This window comes from Mytilus californianus, unplaced genomic scaffold, assembly GCF_021869535.1.
Source record: "Mytilus californianus isolate M0D057914Y unplaced genomic scaffold, xbMytCali1.0.p SCAF_2, whole genome shotgun sequence".
Taxonomy (NCBI): Eukaryota; Metazoa; Mollusca; class Bivalvia; order Mytilida; family Mytilidae; genus Mytilus; species Mytilus californianus.
The window spans coordinates 89434441-89460547 of NW_026262668.1; the positions used below are offsets into that span (position 1 = coordinate 89434441).

Here is a 26107-nt window from a genome sequence, read left to right on the forward strand (position 1 = left end):
TAAAACAGCACAAAAATGTTGCAATGAGGTCTTAAGAACAGTTTTCCTGAGTCTACCTTGAGTGTACCCTTTCTATCCCAGTTAGGAATTACATCAATTTGTAATTGAAGTGTATTATAAAAATTGAATTCACATAGTTATATCAATGATAATCAGCCCCTTCTTAACTTAATTTGAAAAAAAAACATAATTGACAGGTAAAATACGTTTTTCCTACAAGCAGAAACTCAATAACAAAAAAAAAAAACAAAAAAAAATTTAAAAAAAACAGTAGCCAAACACTTAACTATGTGAATTGCGATTTTTGCTTTATCCTACATATCGGTCTTTTGATGTAATTGTTGTCCCTAAAAACTAAGTCTTACACTGAATCTATATATTTAGCTCTGAGACCAGAATATTGTCAAAAAAATAATTAAAACAAAACTTGCGTTTCAGATTAAGAAAGGGTCCGGGAAACGCTCCGAATGCACGATTTTGCGTCATTATTTCCAGAGCTTCTGGGGGCCCAGACCTCTCTCGCTCCGCTCGGCAAATAATTTCGCCTCACTTTTAACAGAGGCTAGTTACGGCCCTGCCTTGTAAAACCTTTCAACATAAATTAGATAACGATCAGTAACTATTTAGCAGGGGAGACATGTCATCATATACACTCACGCTTTTTATATGAATCTACATTTTTATTTATCTTTAATAATATCTTTTAGTATGAAATTGTATATTCTCTTATTTAACCCATTTGACCTCAATCCCGTTTGTAGTGATTGTAACAGCCCCAGCTGAATGTGTTGGCAGCAGGAGTAAGCCTGGGATTCTGGCTCGACTTGCTCGAAAAAGAGGTTGGACCAGGGTCCAAGGTTAAGAAGGTCCTGGAGTTCAATCCTGCAATTCATGGTTCATAAACCCGTTCCCGTTTATGTGCTTTTACGAAAATATGACAACCCTAATGCCCTTCTTGAAAAAGCGAAAAAGTGAAAAGTAGCCAAATTAGGTGGGGTGGGAGTAATTTGGTGGCCACTACATGAATGAATTTACTATATCCTAATTGTATCCATATGTAGTTCAAAAAAACATTGAGATTAATAACTTCTGGTCTAGAAACTATGTCATGTCACTGTTTCGTCGGAATTCTGTAAACACGGACATTTTAATTGCCATTAATGTTTCCCCAAGTAAGACAATGAGGACTCGTTAACTTCATCAACATCAAGGACGTATAACTAACATACGTCCTTGTCAACGTGGATGGGTTGCTGTAACTACAAGGTAATACGTGTAATTGAATGACAAAGAAACACAGATGACTACATCTAAAGGTCGGAAGAAAGTCGAAAAATACACTGAAATTTACCAGTTTTCAGTAAGAGTGGATTCGTTAGTGGAGTTATTTATTAAAAAAAGATTAAATCTATATTGGAAAAACCCCACTTGTGTAATTATTTGTATTGACACAGGATATTGTCATTTAAGATGAAATGGTAAATTTACATCAGGAAATGACTACAGGATTGAAGACAAAAGAATTGTATTACAAAAAAGGAAACTATGAGCCAATTTCATAATAATAATGTCAACGAGGATGCATCAATTTTGTTAATGTGGTTCTTAGAAGTGTAGCTTTTTGCACCCAACTCAAACTAAAAATGCTTGTAATTCATACAGAGTTAGAAAATCAATAGAATGAATGAGGCTTATTTTCTTGTCTTTCTGATGTTTAATCTGAGTTTAGGTAAGCATCTATATTTATACTGTATATGTTGATAGATAAAAATGTAAATGTACGTTATTTAAAGAGAAAGCTTTACTAGATGATTTTTACAGGTCCAAGCAATATTTAATATTTTAGAATATTTATAAAAAATATAAGGGGTTATAGAGTATTTAGGAAACAATTATAATAAGGAGTTATAGAACAATTGACTTGAAAATAATGACAATCTCAACCAAAATGTCAAGTCTATTTCACTTTTAAATTAAAAAAATGTCTATTTTACTATATTTATCTTATTTTATCTTATAACTCTACTCTACTTTTCTTTTTTTCTCACCAAGAGCAACATCCATTGTGATGTCGAATTTAACGTACAAAGCTTTGTACTTCAGTGGTCAATTGCTGTGCGTAAATGTTCCTGCAAACACAACGGCGTTCACTAGATGGTGTTCAACTATAACAGTTTATGATTATTGTACACAATTGGACCCTTTGGATAAATTTAACTTCAGGTTTATCCAGAAAATGAACGGGTCTTGGTACCATCATATTTTTTCATTAGAAAAAGCCGGGTGTCATTTACCATTGAGTTTATTTCACTTATGAGATCAAATCTAAGAATAGATAAAACATAGCGAGTCTTAATGGTTTAGTTACTTAAACAAATTCTAAATAGCTTTACATGCATTCATGATCAAAATGATATTCAGCACTGAGGCTCCGGTCAATTTTGCTGAAATATTGCACAATATGTCCGGAGCACCTGAGTTTACCCCCAGTTTTTAATGGGTTTCATTTTGCTTAATCTTTAGTTTTCTGTGTAGTGTCTTGTGGAATTGTTTGTCTTTTCGTCGTCTTTCGTTTCATGCAATGGCATTGTCAGTTTCCCTTCAACTTATGGGTTTTGAATGTCCCCTTGGTATCTTCTGCCTATCTCTTTTTGCACAATTTACAAAAAATGTTATGAAAATAACCCTTACAAGAATTCTTATCACATATGCTACACTATTACATATTTTAGGTTCATCATTCTAATTGACTTTTCACATATTTTGAGAAATTCAATATGAGAATTTTCAATCTTTCCATAGAGTTTGACTGAAAATGGGCTTTAACATTTTATGATTGACAGTTGACAGTTAAGGCAATCTTCGATATATGTATTGTCATGTTCATATATGTTTTACATATGGACTTTCTCTTTATACTCTGACAATGGAGTATCCCTAGGAAGATGGTATATTTAAGGACAGGAATATGATGGGGGGAAAAGCAAAATACACACGAAAGCCTTCAAACGACATTATTGAAGAATCACTGATATGACTGTTATGATAACCCGATCTTTCGGACAGAAAACCTTTTTTGGGATACGATTGCTGTGAAGCAATCTGTAGACTTTTACCAGTGACTCTTTCCAAAGCTCGTACGTCAACCGTTTAGTGCTTTATATTAAGGTACAACTCAGATTCTTAAGATTGTTCTGTTTTAAAGAGTAAAACAAACAAACAGATTGAATTTTCTTTCTCATAATCTTCATGTTTTGATATCCCTCTTTTTTATTTGCGTTTATTTAACAATACGGAAAATCAGTATTAACAGTGTCTATATTTAGGGTTTTATATATTTAGCATCACGTCACAACTGGGAATTCCGCTGTTTTGTTAAAATGCGAGAGTGTTCCGAAATAAAACTATTTCCGTCAGACAAGTACTGAAGAGGTGTTATTCCAATCATGTTACCTTTATAAAACTTTGATATTGAACTTCCATAAAGAAATGGTGAACCAGAATTGACATGGTGTTCTCAATCAACGGTTTGTTTATGTAATAAAGCGCATGCGTAGTTTTCTTGACCTTTGACAGCGTAATGGTAGAAGTAGAAGTAGAACACCCCTCAGCCCAAATGGAGCCTTCCATATTATCAACGCAATTTCCACTTGTTGCTCACTGTTGATCAATGTTTTTAAAAAAAGTCAAATTCATTTAACATGTTTTAATATGTAAGTAATCATCAGATGTGTTTATTTGCTTTTTTCTTGTTTTGTGAAAAATCTGAGTAGATCAATAATGGCTGAGTTCATTATTGATCTACTCAACCCCAACCAAGTCCAGGTACTAGTTATACTCTGACAAATGCAATTATTTTCTTCTAAATTTTGCTCTGGACACGGTCTTTTGATTATCACAAGTCTTCTATTCGACTTGAATGGAATAGTCTATCCATAAGTATACCCCTGACTTGAATGGAATAGTCTATCTGAAGAAAAATGTTGATTGTTTTATACTGACAGCATCAATCACAAGGATTTTACAAGCTCATCTACGATACTTTGTAGATAATTTGGTAAGCTAGAATTGCGTTTTGGCTACACTCATCAGTGGCGCATGAATCAAAACATTAAGAAAGCCAAATCAAATACGAAGTTGAAGAACAGGGTTTAGTGTAACCCTTTAGGATTTTTTGTTAAATCGAAAACAAAGAAAGAACAGATTTTGATTTTGTTTGAACTGTTTTGCATTTGTCATTTCGGGGCCTTTTATAGCTGCCTATACGGTATGGGTTTTGATACCACATCTTCTTATTTTTAGATTGACCCTTTTTATGCTTGTAAAATGTATATTTTTGACACTGAGTTTGTGGGATTGATAACATTCAGAAGGAATATTTTTGAAATGAGTAGGTTTTAATTTCCAAGAATGAAGCAAATGTAGAGCAAAAATTAAAACACAATACAATGTTCATGTATAAATATACACTTGCATGTATCTGAGATTGGCTATTTTTTAAAATTGAAAAGTATATTCAGATTGAATCAAAAAGGGAATACATGTGCAGTTGAATTATTTTTGAGAAAGAATATTAATATCAATGGAAACAGCGGCAATCATATCCCTCAGAGCGATCATGCTCTTTGATTTATGTAAATTAGGGAAATAAACGAAGGGAAAGTAAATTGACGGCACCAATGTTAATATTATTATATGCTTTTAACTCCCTTAATTATGTCAGTCTGTAAAATGATTAGTTTATCATGGGAAAGTATACTTTTAAGAGTTGGCATTTGTTTAGAGAACGACAGTGGACTTCTGAAATGAACATTTTAGGTGCAGTATGCATTAGAAAACATGAGTTATTATAATTTAAGATAGGAAAAACTGATATGTTATACTTTGGTTTTGTACAACTTGTAATTAAACTTCTAAAAATAATAATAATTAAACTAGAATCGCTAGAACTTTTCAGGTCATTCGTACCAGTCACAAGGAATAGGAGTAAAAATAAAGGGAGATAATGTCACAATTACATGGAACAAACCTTCCAGTAATATCACATCAACAGGATTAGAAGTTTATAATATTGGAAGGAAAATAACGGTTTATCGGGCAAACTTGAGCAGTATTGGCAATCTACACGCAGTTCAATTACCGCCTTGTCAGAAATACAAAGTTAGACTAAACTTTATTTCTCCATCAGGAGGCATACATGTAACCGATAAAGACTTTGTATTAGGTGGTAAGTTTAAATACATGTTGGTAAAAATGTTTGTTTGCTTGTATATGAAAATAGGCAGTGGCTATTTTGCCGGCTCCGCCAAAATAGCCTCTTAGGTGCTATTTTACCGGCTCCGGCAAAATAGCCTCCCTAGTGCTATTTTGCCGGCTCCGGCAATATAGCGAATTATATAGAGTTTTGCTATTTTGCAGGTCTTATTTCAGATTTTTTTCAGACTAAATGAAATAAATCTTTTATTGAAGTCATTGACGTTCGAAAATGGAAGACTTCACTTTGTTGTAAAAAAAACCCAACTTGAAATAAACGCTATGTTCGACTCGTATGAAGAGCTAAATATGGTTTTAGAGCACTTTGAAAAGGACAACTATGTGCAACTGTGGAAACGTGATGCAAGGAATATAAAATTTCTGAAATTTAGAGCACCAAACAAAACCTTAAATAACGATGTAGTCTATGGTGCAACAAAGTACTGCTGTGTTGATGGCGCAAAGATCACAAATTCATCCATTATTTAGTCAAATTGTTTCATCATTACATGTACATGTATCTTCGTTCTCATCTTGCAACTTTATACATTTACGATTGGCGGCACGCATTTGAGATGACAAGCAGCACTTAAACTAATATTGTCAAATCTTGCGAAATTGTCCGTCATTCAACATCTTTCAATCGATTTCAACCAAACTTGGTATACGCTTTGCAATAACAAGTTCGTTCTAATATACAAACCTAAAATAGAAAATAAAACATAAATGTGTTCTTCTCGCTAAACAACACACCATAAACATGATAAACCAAACTATTCTAAAAACCCTATCCAACAAGTGTTTTGTGCAGATCCTGTCAGAAGTGGCAGCATCTTTCTTGTGCAAGACTTCAAAATGCACAAAAGCAAGGCATTGGTTTTGTAACACTTGTTAAACATTTTGAAGTTGTTTAACTTTACCTTTAATTTCAAAACTTATAGGATATTTTTGTCATAATTTTTAATTAGAATATCAATTTAAATATGCATGCTTTGCTTATGTATTATATTAAAAAAAAAAACATATTTTTGTATGTAAAATAAATTTTAATTTCAAAACTTATGGGACACTTTTGATTAGAATATCAATTTTAATATGCATGCTCTACTCATGTATGATTATTTTTAAAGAAGACACATTTTTTAGAGATTTCGTATTAACATGTTAAAGTGTATGTTTCTACATTTCTTTCTATTCTTAACTAATATACTGAAAAATATTAATTAAGACCGGCTAAATAGCAAAACTGTATATAAATCGCTATTTTGCCGGAGCCGGCAAAACAGCGCTAAGGAGGCTATTTTGCCGGAGCCGGTAAAATAGCACCTTAGAGGCTAATTTTGCCGAAGCCGGCAAAATAGCCACTGCCATGAAAATAAGGAGATGCGTTATGATTGCCAATGATACAACTGTCCACCAGAGACCAAATGACGAGGATGTAAACAACTATAGGACACTATTTTTTTTTAACAATGAGCAAAACAATACAATAAGCTATTAAGCTATTAAAGGTACCGGCATGACAAAATATGAAATCATTCCAATGAGGAAACCAACAGCCTGGTTTTTGCTAAATAAAATAAATGAAAATAAACAAATATGATAGTCAGCAAACAACGACAACCCTTGAATTAAATAACATGCTTCTGACTTTGGACAATATTTTTGTTTAACGCCACTTTCAGCCACCTTGGTTATATAATTGCGACCACTGTTTATTGGTGGAGATGATACACAGAGATAACCACCGACATTTGACAGGAATAGTGACAATCGTTGTGATTTAAAATAGGAGTCGCACACATCTCGCCACGAGCTGGGTTCGAACTTGTAAAACTGAATGTTTTAAACAATTTTATGTTCTTATGTGTTAAAATTTCCTTCGTTATCTTGGTTGATAACGGGGCCATCTTATTTTAAGAATATGATAGCATTTGATTATTTGTATTTTATTTGTTTGTCATTGTTTTAAAGGACGTTTGACTTTTTGGACTGGCCACGGGCATACACGAATATACATTTTTAACTGACCATGAACAACTTAACCTTTCTACCTGTTGATTACCTCTGCCAGGCAAAAATAGTACGAATTCTCTGCCTGGTTTTGTCTCACTAATTTTGACACATTTTAGTATAATAGCTTTGTACGTAATACTCTAACTGATATGGTTCTATGGGTTGCCTAGTTAACTGATACGAATGTGTCTTATTGACACCTAATTTTTGTCATGTATTGGTCTGTTACCGCTATAAATATTCTGCTTTAAGTGATGGGTATCTTCATATATTTTTTTCCAGGAAAGTATCTATATACAAGCCTGGATACAAATATAACGTTAACTATACCAAAACTACCGTATTATTTCTACACAGTCTTCTCTCCAACGAGAACTATTCTGAATGTACAAGGAAGTAGTGTTGTCGTAAATAATGTAGCAATGGGTCGTTATAAAATAAAAACGACAAAACAACATTTCGTAATATCTGTCCAGAATGTAAGACAGGAGGACGGTGGGATGTACAAAGCTGAACAATTGTCAGAACTTCGGGAAGGAGAATGCGTTGTTGTATTTGTCACAGGTAAGTTATTTTTGTCTTGTCTGCGACGAAAGTCGCAGAATGGGAGACATACTGATTACAATCCGGCGACGGAGTAAATTATGATTTATATAAAGCTTTATATTTTAGAAGGTAGAAGACCTGGATGTTCCATACCGTGTATGCAAATGCATTATGCTGTGAAGTCTCCTTTTGTCATATGACAATTGTCCTTGACCTCTTTTTCATGGTTTAGTGACTGCTTGTAAAAAATTAAGAGCTTTGTTTTTGTCATGTGGAATATTTACTTATAATGATTAATAGAATAACTATATTTAGTATATGGGATACATGTCTGTCAGACACAGTTCAGCTGACCTCGACCTCATTTCATGGATCAGTGATCAAGGTTAAGTTTTCGTAGTCAAGTCCTTATCTCAGATACTATAAGCAATAGGTCAACTATCTTTGATGTGTGGAATCATTGTAAGGTGAACATGTCAATCTGACAGGTTTCATCTGACCTTGACCTCATTTTCATGGTTCATTGGTCAATGTTATGTAAGTTTTTGTGGTTTAGTTTATTTCTCAGATACTGTAAGTGATATATTAGCTATATTTGATTTAAGGAATTATTGTAGGTGAACATGTCTGTCTGGCAGGTTTCATTTGACCTTGACCTTTTTTCGGGGTTCATTGGTCAATGTTAAGTTTTCATGGTTTTGTCCGTTTATCGGATATCATAAATAATAGGTCAACTAAATTTGGTGTATGGAATTATTGTTAGGTGAACGTTGTCTGTCTAGCAGGTTTCATCTGAACTTTCATTTAACTAAACACTTCAGCGACAGTAAAATACATTCTGATTTTTTTTCAATCCACCCCAATAACAAATTATCTTGTCAATACTTATATTTTGGCATTGCACAAGGTCATGCATGTGTCAGCCTGTTAATGACGCCTTTACTCTGGATGTGTACTGATTGATGCTTGAGTATGGGAAAAATATTTTATTTAGTAGTCGTAATTGGCTTTTAACTAGCGCTCAGTTACTGCGAGCACTCTTGTTTTGTTGCTTTGTGTCTATTGTTTTTATGTTAGTTGTTTTTGTGCCTCGTACCAAGACATGCATATTTGTGATGTTTTGCACTTTTTATTCCACAATTTGTCATCCCGGATTCTTTTAAAGCTAATTACAATGTATAAAGTATGAGTTTGTCATATTGTTGAAGGCTGTAACTATGGTGACATGTAGTTGTTAAAATCGTTGTCCTTTGGTCTTTGGTGGAAAGTTATCTGATAGGCAATTATACCACATTTCCATATCGATTGTCTTAATATGGATCTACCATTTTAACTATGGTATACCTTACATAAAACAATTATTACACAAGAAATGATAATAAAAAAAACCAACAAAAACCCAATGTTTCAGAAATGCTTTTTGCTTTAGACAGTGTTATTAGCTTTTGGAAAAAATAAAATTCAGGAGACGTTGAGTATACATCAATGAGACAGGAACACATCAATCTCGAGGTGATTTAGAGATTTAGACATATGGAAAAGACACCTGTCTAATGTGTGAGTCTGTGTGTTGACCTTTAAATGTCTTTTGGTTATTCGTGTCGTTGGTTTGTTACTAGTATCTCACCTACGTATGCCCACATATTTCTAATTTTACCCGATTTATACTTTTCCCTACCGATTGAAGTTTTTATAATTTACTTGTGGATCGCAGTTCTTCAATGGTCAAAATTCGATTGAGCTCAAATTACAGTAAATGGGCTATATCACATAATTTGGTAAAATTTTGCATACAACTTTGGCTCATTGAATTATAACTGAAAATCGAAAAAAAATAATGCATTCATCTCTTTTATTATCTGAAATATTACTGATTGAATTATTTCAAAATAGGAGAACATTTGTATAGAAAGCACATAAATCGACGAAAAACTTCCTAAATTTGTCTTAAAATCTTCAAATCTCCAATTTTTCTTAAAAAAACTTTATGTTGTTGATACATGAATTCCCGTTTTTATGATGTCAAATAATAATGTTTGCCTTTTGAATTCGAAAATCTAAAAGGAGAACGATGTATTTACTATACATTTTGTGTTTCTTTCGGTAATATAGCTCCTATTATCGTATTATAAACCTATTCTCTCAACAATCAAATTAACATAATTTCGAAAGTCTTAAACAAGTCCAAATACAAATAAACTTCTATAACTGAAAATGCTCCCCATGACAACAAAATATCAATGCGTTGGAATATTTATTGTGATTTGATTAGATAACATCAACGTTTCATACGGATTTCATTATTTATCGACAATTAATGATGTTTTAAAATGATGGTTGATGTCCATGACAACGAAGCAGCAATGCTTGGGAACATTCAAAACCAAACAAATGTAAAGCTTGATTTAACCCATTCTTCCTTGTTTTAGCACTTAATTTTATTGTAAGAATTCAATATTTCTTTTTGTAGCTTTATATAGAACTGTAAAAACGTCTGCTTTTATTAAAGTTAATTTTAAATAACGCCATGGTAAATTTATTTAATATACAGAATTACTATGTTTCAGACAAACCGACCCCACCCTCTCTTACATACAACGAATATCCTTTTGTTGGAAACAAAGCAAACTTTACATGCATTTCTAATGTACAACGTTGGCCCTCAGATTATTCTGAAAACCTTTCTTACAAGTTTTACTGGAACGGCGAAACTCGACAACCCAACATTATTTTAAGGCGATCAGATGAAGGAACTTCAGTAACATGTCAGGCAACTGATGACAGAGGACAATTGTCATCATCCAGTAATAGTATGATTCTTGATCCATATTGTAAGTTGATACAATAAAATGTTATAAGCCAAGAGATTTATTTTATATGAAATGCAATTCAATAACATTAATGTTTCATACGGATTTCATTATCTCTTGGTACACAACAAGTATGTCATCAATGTGATGTTTTAAAATGACGTATTATGTCCAAATACAAATCAGTTTCTACAACTGAACTTGCTTCCTGTGACAAAGAAACATCAATGCATGGGAATATTTGAAACAAAATAAATTTAGCGCTTGGTTTATTCCATACTTCCATATTTTAGCATTTAATCCAATTGTAAGAAATCAATGATTATTTTTGTAGATTTAAATAAAACTGTAAAGCGTTTGATTTTATTAAAACGACACCATGCACCATTAAAACAAGCCTTAAATCTGCTAAAACATGATGCAGATCTACTGTTTAATTCATTCTTTTTGAAATTTATACCATATCGTATTACGAACAAAAGCTCCCAATAAATCGATTTTTGTTACAGATGGACCTGACAATGTTCATCTAAATCACAATTATAAACGGTCTACTGTAACTGAAGGTCAAACATTTGGTCCTGTCACATGTTCAGCAGATTGTTATCCAGAGTGCGACTATGATTGGAGATATCTAGGCAGGGTCCAGTCGTACAGTCCAGTCTTATATATACCTACCATTGACAGAAACCAGACTGGTGTTTATGGCTGTTATGTTATACATCCAAATAATACAGAAAAACGTACCGCACTGAATATAATAGTCAGCGTTCTATGTAAGTTTAAAACTCTTCAATTTGTAACTACATACTAGTATGGGGTGCAGAAAAGCTACAATGACACTATCCTGCTTTTATTACTAGCAAATCAATTGTTCGATTTATATATCAGTATATTCCATATAGAAAAATTGTTTACTGCTGGTAAATTTTTTTGGGGAAAGAGTTAAACTTTCTGTATAATGAGCTGTCTCGTAAATACTCATTATATTTCCACAGAATAAATGACAAAATAATTGCCTCCATTTTACTCCAAGTTTTGTTACGACTGTATAAAGATGCAGATACTAGTTATTAATGTTGTCTTTTAATGTATACTTGCATAATTTATCTTGTTTTATTCATACTTGTTAAAACTTTACAGACCCACCTGTATTCAGACAAATAACATTTAGTGCAGACCATGAAAAAGACGACAGACGATCAATCACCGAAGGTGAAACATTAAAACTCTTTATGTATATTGAAAGCTACCCAGTATCAGAGATAAACCTGCATTCACCAGATTATTTCGTCCAACCGCTTGTTTGTACCATTGATACGATTGACCATAAGTACACAGCAAATATTGAGGGGTTGACCTGTGAAGAGGCCGGGAATTACACAATTGAAGCATACAACGGTATTGGCGAGGCCACTATGAGTTCTTTTGATTTGGAAATACAATGTAAGGTATTCTATATCAAACCTGACCTATAATGGTTTACTTTTATAAATTTTGACTTGGATGGAGAGTTGTCTCATTGGCACTCATACCACATCTTCTTATATCTATTTGACGCTCTTCTGAATAAATTGTACATATTTTAAGGGAGTGATTCGGATTATCGAGTACTCATTCTGCTGATGTAAGTTTGTATTAAGCTACATAGGAGAAAATGTCGTTGATCGAGAATGCTACAGGTGTTGTTGAGAAGTTTGTAAAAAGTTGCCACGAATTTCAAAGAATTCTATAATTTGATCGTATTCATAGATATCTTTTTTGCAAATAGTATATTGAGTATCTGACAAAATGGTTCATGATTACACAAAGAACATAAAATTCCAAATTTTTTACTCAAATTCAAATTCTATGAATAAATTATACTTACCTTACATATGTACCTTAGGATTTCAATCTCGTTGGTATAAGACTCGCCCGAAAGTTAAAAAATGAGCGCGAACCAGATGTAATGCTATATCCGGTTCGGCCATGAAGCATCAGTTTTCTCTCAGGGCTTGAAAGACACCATAAAGAAAACTCAAAACTTTCTGGGGAGTATAACTTACTATACATTGAAGCTATTTATAATGTACTTCCAAAAATGTTTATTCATATCAACAACTGTTGCTATATATACATCATTTGCTCATCACAGATTGGCCGTTAAAAACCTGTGTTGAAAACAAGGCAATCTGTCTTCTAGATACATTTAAAATCATCCACCATCCAACAAAAAACGTCTATACACTTCCACAGCGACTCGCCGAGGAAGAATTCACTCTTCATCCTATAAATTTAAAAAGTTTACATTAATATCTTTCAAGTAAAACTTAGTGCATGTTGTGGATTTTGTCCAATCTGCACTATCCAATACATTTTTCATGCTAGCACCCTTAAAAAGGGCCCATGATGGTCCTACTGACCTAGTGGAGTGACTTCGTATTTTGCCTATTTCTTTTTTAATCTGTTTGTAAGCCATCTTGATAGTTTTCACTATCCAGTTAGATATAGTTTGAGCTGAGACTGGTTTATGAGGTTTATTAATATATAAAAAGTTCATCTGTCCTTTTCAGATACATGTATAATGTTCTTTTTGGGTCTAACAATTTGCAGTTCGGGTAAGCCGGTATAAATATTTTTGAATTGTCATGATTAGGTCTATCTTGCTTAGCTTACCCATGCCTGATGAAAGTTACTACTTTTTCTTGAATATTAACTGAACTCTCTCCTAATTTTAAAGCTTGCAAGTCACTACACCTTGGAAAGGTTGTAATCACGATTAGAAAAGCAGTTTTTCAAGTAAGGTACTTAAGTCTAGTGTTTTTCAAAGGAGCAAAAGGAGGTTTCTAAACATTTCAAGAACTAATGGTAAATCCCATTCTGGTATTAACTTGCGCTCTGGAGGTCTACTGTTAAACACCCCTCTTAAGAGTCTGATAATAAAATGATGTTGCCCTACGGCATCTTGGCTACAGGCGACAGAACTGATGATAGCATGGATCGATACCCTGCAATTGTTCTATATTTTAACCTTTTACTAAATAAAGGAGCTTGAAAATTTGCACACTCCTCTAATGTTGCAACATATGTATCAATTTTTCGTTGATCACACCAGCTTCTGAACTGCCTAAATTTACTTTTGTAGTCTTTGTGTGTACCTGACCTCCATGACACGGACAATATTTTTTTTAGGGTTTTCTGAAAAGCCTTTTGCTTTAAATTGCTTGACCATATTCACCATGCAGTCAGGTTGAATATCTTTGGATATGGATGTACTATTTTTAGCTTTCCCTGATCTTGTTCTAGCAGATTTTCCATTTGAGGTAGTACAAATGGGTGTGCTATCAACAGTTGTAGTATGGACTGTGGATACCACCATTGTTTTTGGCCAGAAAGGTGCTATTAGAATCATCTCGCATTGATAATTGACCATGATGTATTGTTAAACTTTCGGAATTAGAGACAGCGGGGGGTTGGCATATGGAAAGATTCTGTCCCTTTTCATTGACAGTGCATCTTGTGTCAATGTTTTTTTTTATCTTGATCCCAAGCACAAAACACTGGACACTTGTGATTCTGTGCCGATGCAAAAAGGTCTATTGTTGGAGAGCCCCATTCTAAGAATATTTTGTTCACTATCCCTGCATTCAGAGACCATTCTGTTGCTTTTATTTTGACCCTGCTTAGTTGATCGGCTAGGACATTTTTCACCCCCGCAATATGGGCTGCCATCAGTACAATTTTGTTGTTCAATGCCATGTTCCAAAGATCCCAAGTCTGAGTGCACAATTGAATCGACTTTGTTCCCCCCTGCTTGTTTATGTACTGTACTACCGTTATATTGTCTGACTGAATAAGTACATAAAATTGAGAATGGAAATGGGGAATGTGTCAGAGAGACAACAACCCGACCATAGATCAGACAACAGCCGAAGGCCACCAATGGGTCTTCAATGCAGCGAGAAACTCCCGCACCCGGAGGCGTCCTTCAGCTGGCCCCTAAACAAATATGTATACTAGTTCAGTGATAATGGACGCCATACTAAACTCCAAATTATACACAAGAAACTAAAATTAAAAATGATACAAGACTAACAAAGGCCAGAGGCTCCTGACTTGGGACAGGCGCAAAAATGCGGCGGGGTTAAACATGTTTTTTGAGATCTCAACCCTCCCCCTATACCTCTAGCCAATGTAGAAAAAACAAACGTACAACAGTACGCACAGTAAAACTCAGTTCAAGAGAAGTCCGAGTCCGATGTCAGAATAGGAAACAAAAGAAAATAAACAAAATGACAATAATACATAAATAACAACAGACTACTAGCAGTTACTGACATGCCAGCTCCATACCTCAATTAAACTGATTGAAAGATTATGTCTTCATCATATGAATATCAGGCACAATCCCTCCTGTTAGGGGTTTAGTATTATACCGTCATAAAATATATGAGAAAAACATAACCCGTGTCATGCCAACAACTGGTTTTAGAATAAATATGTTTAATTCCGATGCAAAGACCCTATAAGTGAATCAATATTAAAGCCAAAATATGCAATCTTTAATGACCTGACAACAGTATCGTAACTATATCCCTTCTTAATAAGTCTGTTTAAAGGTTTTGTTAGCTTTTGAGGTGAATACTGAAATTTTTGTGCTTTGTAAAGAATATTACCATAAAAGATTGGATGTGAAATACCCGAACGTATAAGATGTCTGCATGTTGAGTTATATTTACGAATGATGTCCTTATACCGATGATAAAATTTAGTAAATGTTTTGACTAGTTTATGATATCGAAAACCCTGATGTAATAATTTTTCAGTAATACATAAATTTCTTTCGCTAAAATCTAATACGTTGTTACATACACGAGCGAATCGTACAAGTTGAGATATATAAACACCATAAGATGGTGACAAGGGAACGTCACCATCTAAAAATGGATAATTAACGATAGTAAATGAAAAATTATCTCTTTTATCATAAATTTTTGTATTAAGCTTCCCGTTAATGATATAGATATCAAGATCGAGGAAAGGACAGTGGTCATTGTTAGTATTAGCTTTATTTAAAGTAAGTTCAACAGGATAAATTTCTTTAGTATACATACTGAAGTCGTCATTATTGAGAGCCAATATATCATCCAAATATCTAAAAGTATTGTTAAATTTTTGTATCAGATGTTGTTTCGATAGGTCTTTGCTGATTTTAGTCATAAATTGTAACTCATAACAATACAAAAACAGGTCCGCAATAAGTGGTGCACAGTTAATCCCCATTGGAATTCCGACAACTTGACGATATACGGAATCTCCAAAGCGAACAAAAATGTTATCAAGTAAAAATTCAAGGGCAGATATAGTATCAAAGCATGTCCAATTGACATAGCTCTTTTGTTTGTTGCTACTGAAAAATGACCTAAAAGAGTTTGAACATATGTATTCGCATTCCGACTTTTTAAATGCCCATTTAATTAGGTGTGTGAATTTTTTCTTAATAAGAATATGAGGCAAAGTGGTATATAGGGTAGAAAAATCAAAACTTTGAACAGATTCAAAATCACCAATATATGCATGCAATTTATCAAGTACTTCCAACGAGTTTTTGACACTCCAAAAGTAGTTAATTCCACTATTTTCAAAGGCCTTATTTGAACAATTTATTATCAGGTTTTTGATTGTACCAAGTGTACTAGTAAGTAGAATAGACAATTTAGTAGTGGAACAATGACTTGAAGACGAAATAAATCTATATTTGTAAGGTGATTTGTGTAGCTTCGGAAGCCAGTACATAGTTGGGACTTTCATTGTATTTGGTTCTGCTTGTAAAGAAGTAGCTAATAGTTTATGTTTGTTACAGATATCGTTTTCTGAAAATGAAGTCAGTTGGAATGTTGGTGAATTCGTGATTGCCTTTTGCAGAACCTCAATGTAAAATTTACGTCAGACTATAATGATATTATTAGCAGCTTTATCAGCCGGGACAAAAACAAATTCCTTGGCTATTTCTTTTAGTTTATGTTTGATACGAGAAATAGGATTTTTATGGTTGTTGTTAAGAGTAAAATGTTCTTTAAAATGTTGTATACGTATATCAACTATCTTCATTACTGAATTAAAAAAAGAGTCCAAAGATTTTTTGTCAGCTTTTTCCCGTTTTATCCATTTCAAACAGTAAGCACGAAGTGAGTCGTGGATGATATTACGACACTCATTCCAATTAATAATTGACGGGGGGCGATATTTAGGTCCTTTACTGAGGAATGATTTTAACTCTCGGTCGCGAACGATGTTAAGGTCTCCTGTTATAACATGGGAAATGGGGCCATAAGTGTATTCGGAATTACTACAATTACATGACGGAGGTGTATTTTCACCGATATTTACATCTTTACAGACTTGGCTATAATTAAACACAAATTTTCGGGAAGATTTCTTGTAAATATAACAAATAAGAGGGAGTTCAGTATTATCAAAATATCCCGGAATTTGTTCTTTAACAGAATGGTCGTTAGAAATACCGGCAATATTTACAAAATCAAAACCTTTATTGACATACTTTATTTTAATAAAATGTTTTTATGATCTTCAGGGCGATCAATTTTGGGAAACAGTTTAGAATAACAATATGCCATTATAATTTGAACGATTTCATACTTAGGACTGCAATATGAAATTGTGTTGCAATCCTCTAAAATTTTATTTAATTTATTTATAGGTAAAGAACAGAGCTTGGTTAATAGATAATGTCTGCCGTTGTTTTTTGAAATAGAAATTAGGTCCGAAATATTAGTATGGTTGGTCCGAAATTTTCTTTGATTGCGATTTTTTCTACGCCCATGAGAACGGTTTTTACGAACAGTTTTAGAAACTATATCCAAAATGTTAACAGAATCGGTTCTTGATATATTACCAATTCCCATGATAGTATCATTAAGACCGAGAGGGTAGACTGTCTGTAATTTTTTAATCCAATTTAATTCAATTATTTTCCGTGATCGTACAAACTTTGAATGAGATTCACCAGGCTGCTTATTTACTACTTCTAAAGGTTGAACTGTTAAATATTTAATAGGATGATTGTGCTTTTTAAGATGTTGATAAATGATACTTTTGAATTTATTAGGTCTTTTAAAGCGATACAGGTGTTCTTGCGTGCGTTTAGATAAATATCGTCCAGTTTCACCTACGTACTGAATACCGCATCCCGGTTTGTTTCATGTGAGTAAATAAATAATACTGTTTGTTTTTCAAGTTATATCAGTTTCAAAATTTAAAGAAAATGTGCGACCATTAAACGTAGAACTTACCGTATTGTTGGTGGAAAGACGGGGACATGTAAGTCATTTTTTGGCATGACACTTATCGATAGAAGGGTAACCATGATTTTTATTGTTAAAAATGTTAGCGATGGTAGTATTTTTAGATACATGTTCGTTTTTTAACGCACGAAGAAAATGTTTTACCGTTAGGAATACTGCTTCCAACTTCAGATTGTTTATATGATAGTTCATGTGATTTGTCGACCACAACCCTTGAACTGTTTCATTCCCTAGGTGACCTCTCCAACCTGTTTCTGAGGCATCTGTCGTGATTGTTACACTTGTTTGTTTTTGTATTAGAGATCGACCCTTCATAGTGTTTGATTGACACAACCACCATGCTAGATGGGCTTTCAGCTCTTGTTTACAAGGAATCTGAAACTCTAGACTCATTTTAGAGGGACTCCAAACCTGTAATAAGTGCATCTGAATTAGTCGCATGAACAGGCGACTGTAGGGAATCAATTCTAGGCATGATGCTATGATGCCCAGAATCTTTAAGTAATGTCGTGCTGATATCTGACCTCTCATTAACTGAACAATGGCTGTTTTTAAGTTTTTGAACCTCTCTAGTGTGGAAACACTAGTCCAAGATCCAGTCTGAACAGGCGCCTTATATAGGTTGGAATTAAATCTGGTTTTTCTGAGTTTATTATAAAACCTAGCGAAGGAAGAAGACCGATTATTGTTTCTCGATGTTTGACCAGAGATAATTTCTGTTAATTGACTATTAGCCAATAGTCTAGGTTCACTGCTAATCTTATCCCTAGTTTTCTCAGATGTGCAGCTACCACTGAGACTATCTTTGTAAATACCCGAGGTAAACTTGTTGGACCGAAACATAGTACTTTTAACTGATACACTGTTTCGTCTATTGAAAACTTGAGGTAATACCGATGTTTTGGAAAGATTGACATGTGTAAATACGAATCTTTCGAGAGAACAAGTCCAGTCTCCTTTCTTGACTAGGTTCAAAACCTTGGACATTATGTCCATTTTGAAGTTGTTTCTTGAGATACTGATTCAGTGGTCGTAGATTTATCACGGGTCTTGACTTCTCGTTTTTCTTCTTTACTAAGAAAAGTGTGTTGTAAAAACCTGCCTGAACTTGACTTTTTGGTAAAACTTCTACAGCACTTTTTTCTAATAAACATATTACTTCTTGTTTTAAAACTTTCATTTTTTTTGCATTTACAAATGTCTTTTTGACCCCCTAAAAAGGTGGCTGTTGTAAAAAATCTAGCCTTTTTGAATAATTTCCATAACCTATTTGTCTTTTGTTATTTCTTCCCATTGTGGAAGGAAATGAAAATGACGACCACCGACCGGTATCTCTGGATTCAACGCTATTCTCACCTTGTCATTTTCAGTTTCCGGTCTTCCCTCCTCTGGCAGGAAAGGAAGTCCTTCTAAATCCAGAATCTAGCTGTGTGAATTTTCCCTCATCTGTCTTCTTGGTAGATTTTCTAGCACCTGTGTTGTTAGACAGCTTTGGGATACGAAAAGTCTCTGACTTGTCTTTGCGTTGTTCAGATTTCTCTCTTTCTGTTCTAGATTTTTTGGCTTTTACTTCTTCTGACATAGGCATTTTCCTTTTTCTGTCTGCCTTGTGAAAAATATCTGGTAATAAGAGTTTTATCCTTGTCTTTTCTAGCTTTCAAAGCAGAAACAAAATATTGTCACCAAATACACCTTCCCCAATCAGCGGGAGATCTGATATTTCTCTAGAGTCATGTAATCAGAACAATGATGTATCTGCCATACACGTTTGTCTTCTAAAAATATGGTGAAATCCGTCATCTCTACCAACTTGATCTAACTCTTTGGTGAACATAGAAAAAATGTCCCTAACTTGTTGAATAGCTTTGTCAATGTCTGGTTTATCATCTGATAAGACTTCTAACAAGTTACCAAGACTCTGTTGCATATACATACAAATAACTTTAACTAACAAGCTTGCATGCTGTCCTCTATATGCTACTTTCTCAAGCATTTTATAAGATTGAGAAAATAAATTCTCTCCATTTGAAAAGAAGGCTTTATGACCATGTCTCTTTACTAAACAATTTCCTATGAAATCATCTAATGATGGCACCTGTAAGAATTTTTCTGTCTCCTCGTCGACCGGAAATAAATTCTTAGTCTCCTCAGAAAAAGCTTAAACCAAATTTGGACGTTCTGCACGTCAATAGCCCATCAAAACCTCTTTCTGAGACTCATCAATGGAAATGCCATTTTTTTTCATCATTGTCCTCAATGTCTGACTCTGTCCCTGAACCAAGTACAAAATCATATATTTGAAATAAAGTTCACATGCAAAACTTTCTTGCAAAGGCCAAAACATGGGGTTGTGCAGCATATTTTCTACTTATATATGCCTCTAAATCCTAACAATTGAAGCTTACACTAAAATTGTGTATTTCTCATTCTATAGGTTTCCCTGTGAACTTGTTTTTACCGGTATCTCACTGTCTTAATGCTGGTAAATTTAACCGTGGTGTGCCTCTATAAGATGAAACATTGGGATCATATATGAGAACTAGTGGACAAGTATTTTAAAAGTATCTCCACAAAAGAAGCGTGATTAAAGAAAAGCTATATTAACAAAGTGCAGCCTGAATGAATATTTTCAAATAGTTGTAAAATTCACTAGAGTGTCCAACACTAGGCCTTTTTTCTCATGGTTTACACCTTTCAGAAAATAAAGAACAGCAATCGATTAATTCTCTATGGGGTTTTTGTTGTTAGTTTTGTTAGTTTTTTTTTGTGTTAATTTTGTTTGCTGTTAGTTTTTTTTTTTGGAAAGGAGGGGGTTATTTTTGGTTAATATGTTTTAAACTATTATTTTTAAGATTCGACGGTTTTTTTGAGGTTCGTGTTGCTGAGTCTTTAGTTTTCTATGTTGTGTTTTGTAAACTGTTGTTTGTCTTTTTGATCGTCTTTCATTTGTTACCATGGCATTGTCAATTTTGTTTTGATTAATGAGTTTGAATATCTCTAGGCAATCTTTTGCATTTCTTTTGAAATATAAAATACACAATATTTCTAATATTTAATTTTGTAATCACAGTAGTTTGTACTTTTTTTGTATTTGTAGGTAAACCTAAAAGTATAAAATTCCAACGAAGTAAAGTCGCTATCAGAATAAATTCTGTTGAAGATACTACCGTGTTTGTCGTGTCCAATCCTACACCTAATGTGACTTGGATCCAACATCCTCAATATCCTTGGACTATAAGCGAAGAAGGGGTTAATCATAAATACGTTCTCCAATCAACAATCAAGATATCAGAATTTCCACTTAACCGACAGCTTGGTTTATCAATTTGTAATACAATTGGATGTGTGATTAAATATGTAAAAACCGTACCAAAAGGTAAACTAAGTTTCTTTATTAATTTTAAAAGCACGCTAGTTAGTTTAGATAAAACAATACATGTTGGATGCTGAAAAATACGGTACTACGAATAGTCCTGGAATTTCTTTTCCATGCATGCCATTGGATTTTGTTCGGTGTTCCGTACCATATACATTTATGCTGAATAAATCCAAGTAGAAATATTACAACTGAAACAGAGTCTATCAAATGTTAGAGGAATTTGAATGACTGTATTCTTATCTTAAAGGTTCCTTAAGTTATTCACATATTTCGGTAAACACTTCTTTTGTAGCTGTTGACAAGCATGTATTTCGAGATTCAATACATCTATTATCAGAACTGACGCATACTGGAGGAAAACATATTTCCTCGTCCATCGAAGTTGAGGAATGAGAAAGCTTTTCATCCGGAAATTCAACCGGTTTAAGTATTGCGTTAAGGCCTGATTAACTGTATACTATAAGCCAATAAACTTTAGGCAGTTGATGCAGCACGTTTAGTGACAAAGGTTCACTGTAGAATAAGGTAACGACAAGCACGAATAGATTAAGTTCAGTTCCGATTATATCAGAATAAGCAGATGTGGAATGATAGCCAATAAGTCAACTATCCGTTAGAGTCCATTTCTTTATTACAAATATTCGAACTGTAATGAGTATTAAAGTATTGGTTCCGCAGTATTGGTGAGATAACTATTCATCAGAGTCCACTTTTAAAAAACAAAAAATATTTGGACTGAAATGAGTGTAAGAGTATTGGTGCCTAATTTTGGGCCTTCAACTACGGAAGAGTCATTTTATGGTTTCTTTTTACCAGGAAAACCTGATAGAGTCAGAAACATCACTGTCGTCAATATAACTCCATATTCAGCACACATATTATGGTATATTGGCTTTGACGGTGGTTCCACTCAGAATTTCTCTATCATCTTAGAATCTCCAACTGATGACAGTAGAACCATTACAGTTCCGTTAGAAGAAAAAGACGAAGGAGACTTGGTGTTATTTAAAATAGGTGGTTTGTCTGCAGAAGCATTTTATAGCGGTCATATAGTTTCATACAACAAGTATGGAAAAACAAAAATGGAATTTGAGTTCGAAACTCATGACCTAAATAACGGTAAATATCTTTGATAATAAAAAATAAATATAAATACATGACAATACCTTTTAAAAAGACTTGTCCCTTGTATATACACGTACATTATCAATGAAAGAAAAGTTTCTCCTTTTTCAATAAATAAACGATTTATCTTTTCCTTCTATTTTGTTGAGACTTTTCTTTTTTTGATTTTATGTGTTTATATTTCATTCCATGAATACATTTATGATGGCTAATATTTGTTACCTTGACATTTGTGTTGTATGCATTAACTAACGATATCGTAAAAGCTTAGTTATGTGTCCACGTGTCCAAGTGTTCGATTTGTTAGTTCTTTCAGACAAACAAAAAATATAAGTAAGCTAAACGTTTAAATCCACAGCAAATGTTATGAGGTTGGTGGATTTATATTTCAGCACACAGTTGAAATTCCATCGGGTAATAATTGTGCACTCCTCCTAACTGTTTGTTTTTGGCACTCATATGAAGCAAAACTTTTACAAAACCTTTGTAAAAACAAAAAGAAAAAGCATCATGCGAAGTTATTTTTTTTTTATTACTTTCAGCCTTATTTATAATGTCCTGTTAATTACAACCCTTCATTTCAGTAAGTCCATTGCATGTCGCATATTCCAGTGAACTTGATACTAACGAAATTGAAAGTCTGCTTCATTCCTTGATCTTTTTCTCGATACAGATAGATGACTTTAACCAAGAATCTATGACAAGCGTTATGTTCTTAACTTTCCAAATGCCAGCTTCCCCATTTCTCAGCAGTGACAAACCCTCTAACCCAATCGTATGATGTTTACATATCTCGATTAATACACAACGCTCGTTCATGTTCACACGTACCGACTTTATTAACAGGGCAGGGGTATGATACTACAAGGACTTCATTAACAGGGATATCAGAGTAGTTGTGTGATCACTTAATTTGATAATTGTAACAGTTTGAATGAGTATGCATTACCATTGAGGGATACGAAGTGGGAAAATAAAAAAATAGCTGAAGAATAACAGAACCATGACCAAAATGAAAAAGACAAAAAAACAAACATATGTCTACAAAAAACTTCACAGAAAATTCCAAGTTTGAAGATTGATCTCCCTTCTAAAACCGGGATGACCTCTAGTGCTCTGAACGGGCAAACAGTTATGCTCTATGTTCTACTTGTGACATTCATGATTTTATAACTCATGTTAAAATCCGATGTCATATGAAAAATTAAAATAAGAAGCTGTTGTATAATTGCAAAAGAGACAACTCTCCACATGAGACCAATTGACACAGAAGTTAACAACCAAAGGTGACCGTACGGCCTTCAACAATAAGTAAAACCCATACCGCATAGTCAGCTATAAAAGGCCCCGAAATGACAAATGCAAAACAATTCAAACAAGAAAACTAACGGCCTGATTTATGTACAAAATAATGAACGAAAACAAATATGATATACAGCAACGACAACCACTGAATTACAGGCTCCTGACCTGGGAAAGTCACATACAGAATGTGGCGGGGTTATAGTAGTTTGAAGGCGCGCCAACCCTCCCTCTAACCTGGGGTGTAACAGTACAACATAAGATAAAACCTTGAAAATTAGTTGAAAAGGGCTTAACTCATCAGATCGATACAAAGCAGAAATACATAGCTTGTAATAGGCTTCATACAATGGCAGTATACGTTTATATCAAATACATGTAAGATATAAAATAAAGATACTTCTTGTACCTTCAAATAAAATTGAGAATGGAAATGGGGAATGTGTCAAAGAGACAACAACCCGACCACAGAACAGACAACAGCAGAAGGCCACCAACAGGTCTTCAATGCAGCGAGAAATTCCCGCACCCGGAGGCGTCCTTCAGCTGGCCCCTAAACAAATATATATACTAGTTCAGTGATAATGAACGCCATACTAAACTCCAAATTGTACACAAGAAACTAAAATTAAAAATAATACAAGACTAACAAAGGCTAGAGGCTCCTGACTTGGGACAGGCGCAAAAATGCGGCGGGGTTAAACATGTTTATGAGATCTCAACCCTCCCCCTATACCTCTAGCCAATGTAGAAAAGTAAACGCATAACAATACGCACATTAAAATTCAGTTCAAGAGAAGTCCGAGTCTGATGTCAGAAGATGTAACCAAAGAAAATAAACAAAATGACAATAATACATAAATAACAACAGACTACTAGCAGTTAACTGACATGCCAGCTCCAGACTTCAATTAAACTGATTGAAAGATTATGTCTTCATCATATGAATATCAGGCACAATCCTTCCCGTTAGGGGTTTAGTATCATACCATCATAACATATATGAGAAGAACATAACCCGTGTCATGCCAACAACTGGTTTTTAAATAAATGTGTTTAGTGCAGATGCAAAGACCCTATAAGTGAATCAATATCAACGCCAAAATATGCAATCTTTAATGACCTGACAACAGTATCGTAACTATATCCCTTCTTAATAAGTCTATTTAAAGGTTTTGTTAGTTTCAGAGGTGAATACTGACATTTTTGTGCTTTATAAAGAATATTTCCATAAAAAATTGGATGTGAAATACCTGAACGTATAAGAAGTCTGCATGTTGAGTACACATTCATCTTTTATACAGAAATAAACAGAGAATTACTATAATAATTTAAAATAATAAAAGATTTGTTCACTTAACTCTGCTTTATGAATACTGAATGATCTGCAGATCTGACATAAACATGGAGCAAGTTCAATCAATAAATTAGTTAACAAGATTGATGGATTTGTTTACAGGTTTGTCTAAAAGGGAAAGGATCATATACCCACTGATGATATGCGGAATAATTGGTTTAGTCGTTGTTTTTGTTATCATATTCAAATACAAAGAAAAATGTAAAGATTCCAGAATGCAAATTCCCCAAGCAGGAAATACAGAAACGACTAACACTTTAGTTGTGTGTGATGTTTGTGATACACCCAGTATTGACAATAAACAATCTAAACTCGAAAACAATGCTACTAATGATAGAACAGAGTCTAAAGTTGTTGATGAAGAGTGGCCAAAGGATGACGACATAGAAATTGCATCCTCAAATGATGAAACATCAGCAGACAGCAATAAAAGTTGCAGTGAAAGGGGAGTTTTTTATGAAGAAATGAAAAGAAATAATACTGCTGGTGAATCAGAGTATGACGCTCTAGAAAAATATTAAATTAAACTAAATGCATATTATGTTTATTATTGTTGTTGTGTGCAATTACTTACAAACTAAGTAAAAAGCTCCACAACTTTTGGACAAATATTTTGCTGCATTTCATCTTGGTCTTTTGTTTTTTTTTTGTTTGTTCATAAATCAGGATGTTAGTTTTCTCGTTTGAATTGTTTTACATTTGTCATTTCGGGGCCTTTTATAGCTTGCTTTGTGTTATGGTATGACTCATTATTGAAGGCTGCATGATGACTTACAGTTGCTAAACTACTTCATTTGGTATCTGTTGGAGAGTTGTCTCATTGACAATCATACAACATCTCATTTAAATATGAATATTGACAAAAGAACCGATTGCTTGTTCCTTATATAACTCCCAGTGACATACATAAAAGTAGAAGTTGGATATCTGTCAGTGAAACCCCAACACAGTGCCATAAAATTCAAGAGACAACACGGCCTGTAACAATAGACAGATGTCTAAACAATACACC

At 33.7% G+C, this 26107-nt stretch overlaps 1 protein-coding gene across 1 annotated transcript; it reads left to right on the forward strand.

Annotated features, from left to right (window-relative positions):
• The first annotated feature begins 1476 nt into the window (after positions 1 to 1476).
• Positions 1477 to 25779, forward strand: LOC127728378 (uncharacterized). The gene is made up of 9 exons (XM_052235728.1): positions 1477 to 1729; positions 4958 to 5227; positions 7552 to 7833; positions 10383 to 10646; positions 11135 to 11401; positions 11769 to 12071; positions 21030 to 21308; positions 22128 to 22430; positions 25198 to 25779. The coding sequence occupies exons 1-9, from the start codon at positions 1681 to 1683 to the stop codon at positions 25614 to 25616; spliced, it is 2436 nt and encodes an 811-aa protein (XP_052091688.1). The 5' UTR covers positions 1477 to 1680; the 3' UTR covers positions 25617 to 25779.
• The last annotated feature ends 328 nt before the right edge of the window (positions 25780 to 26107 follow it).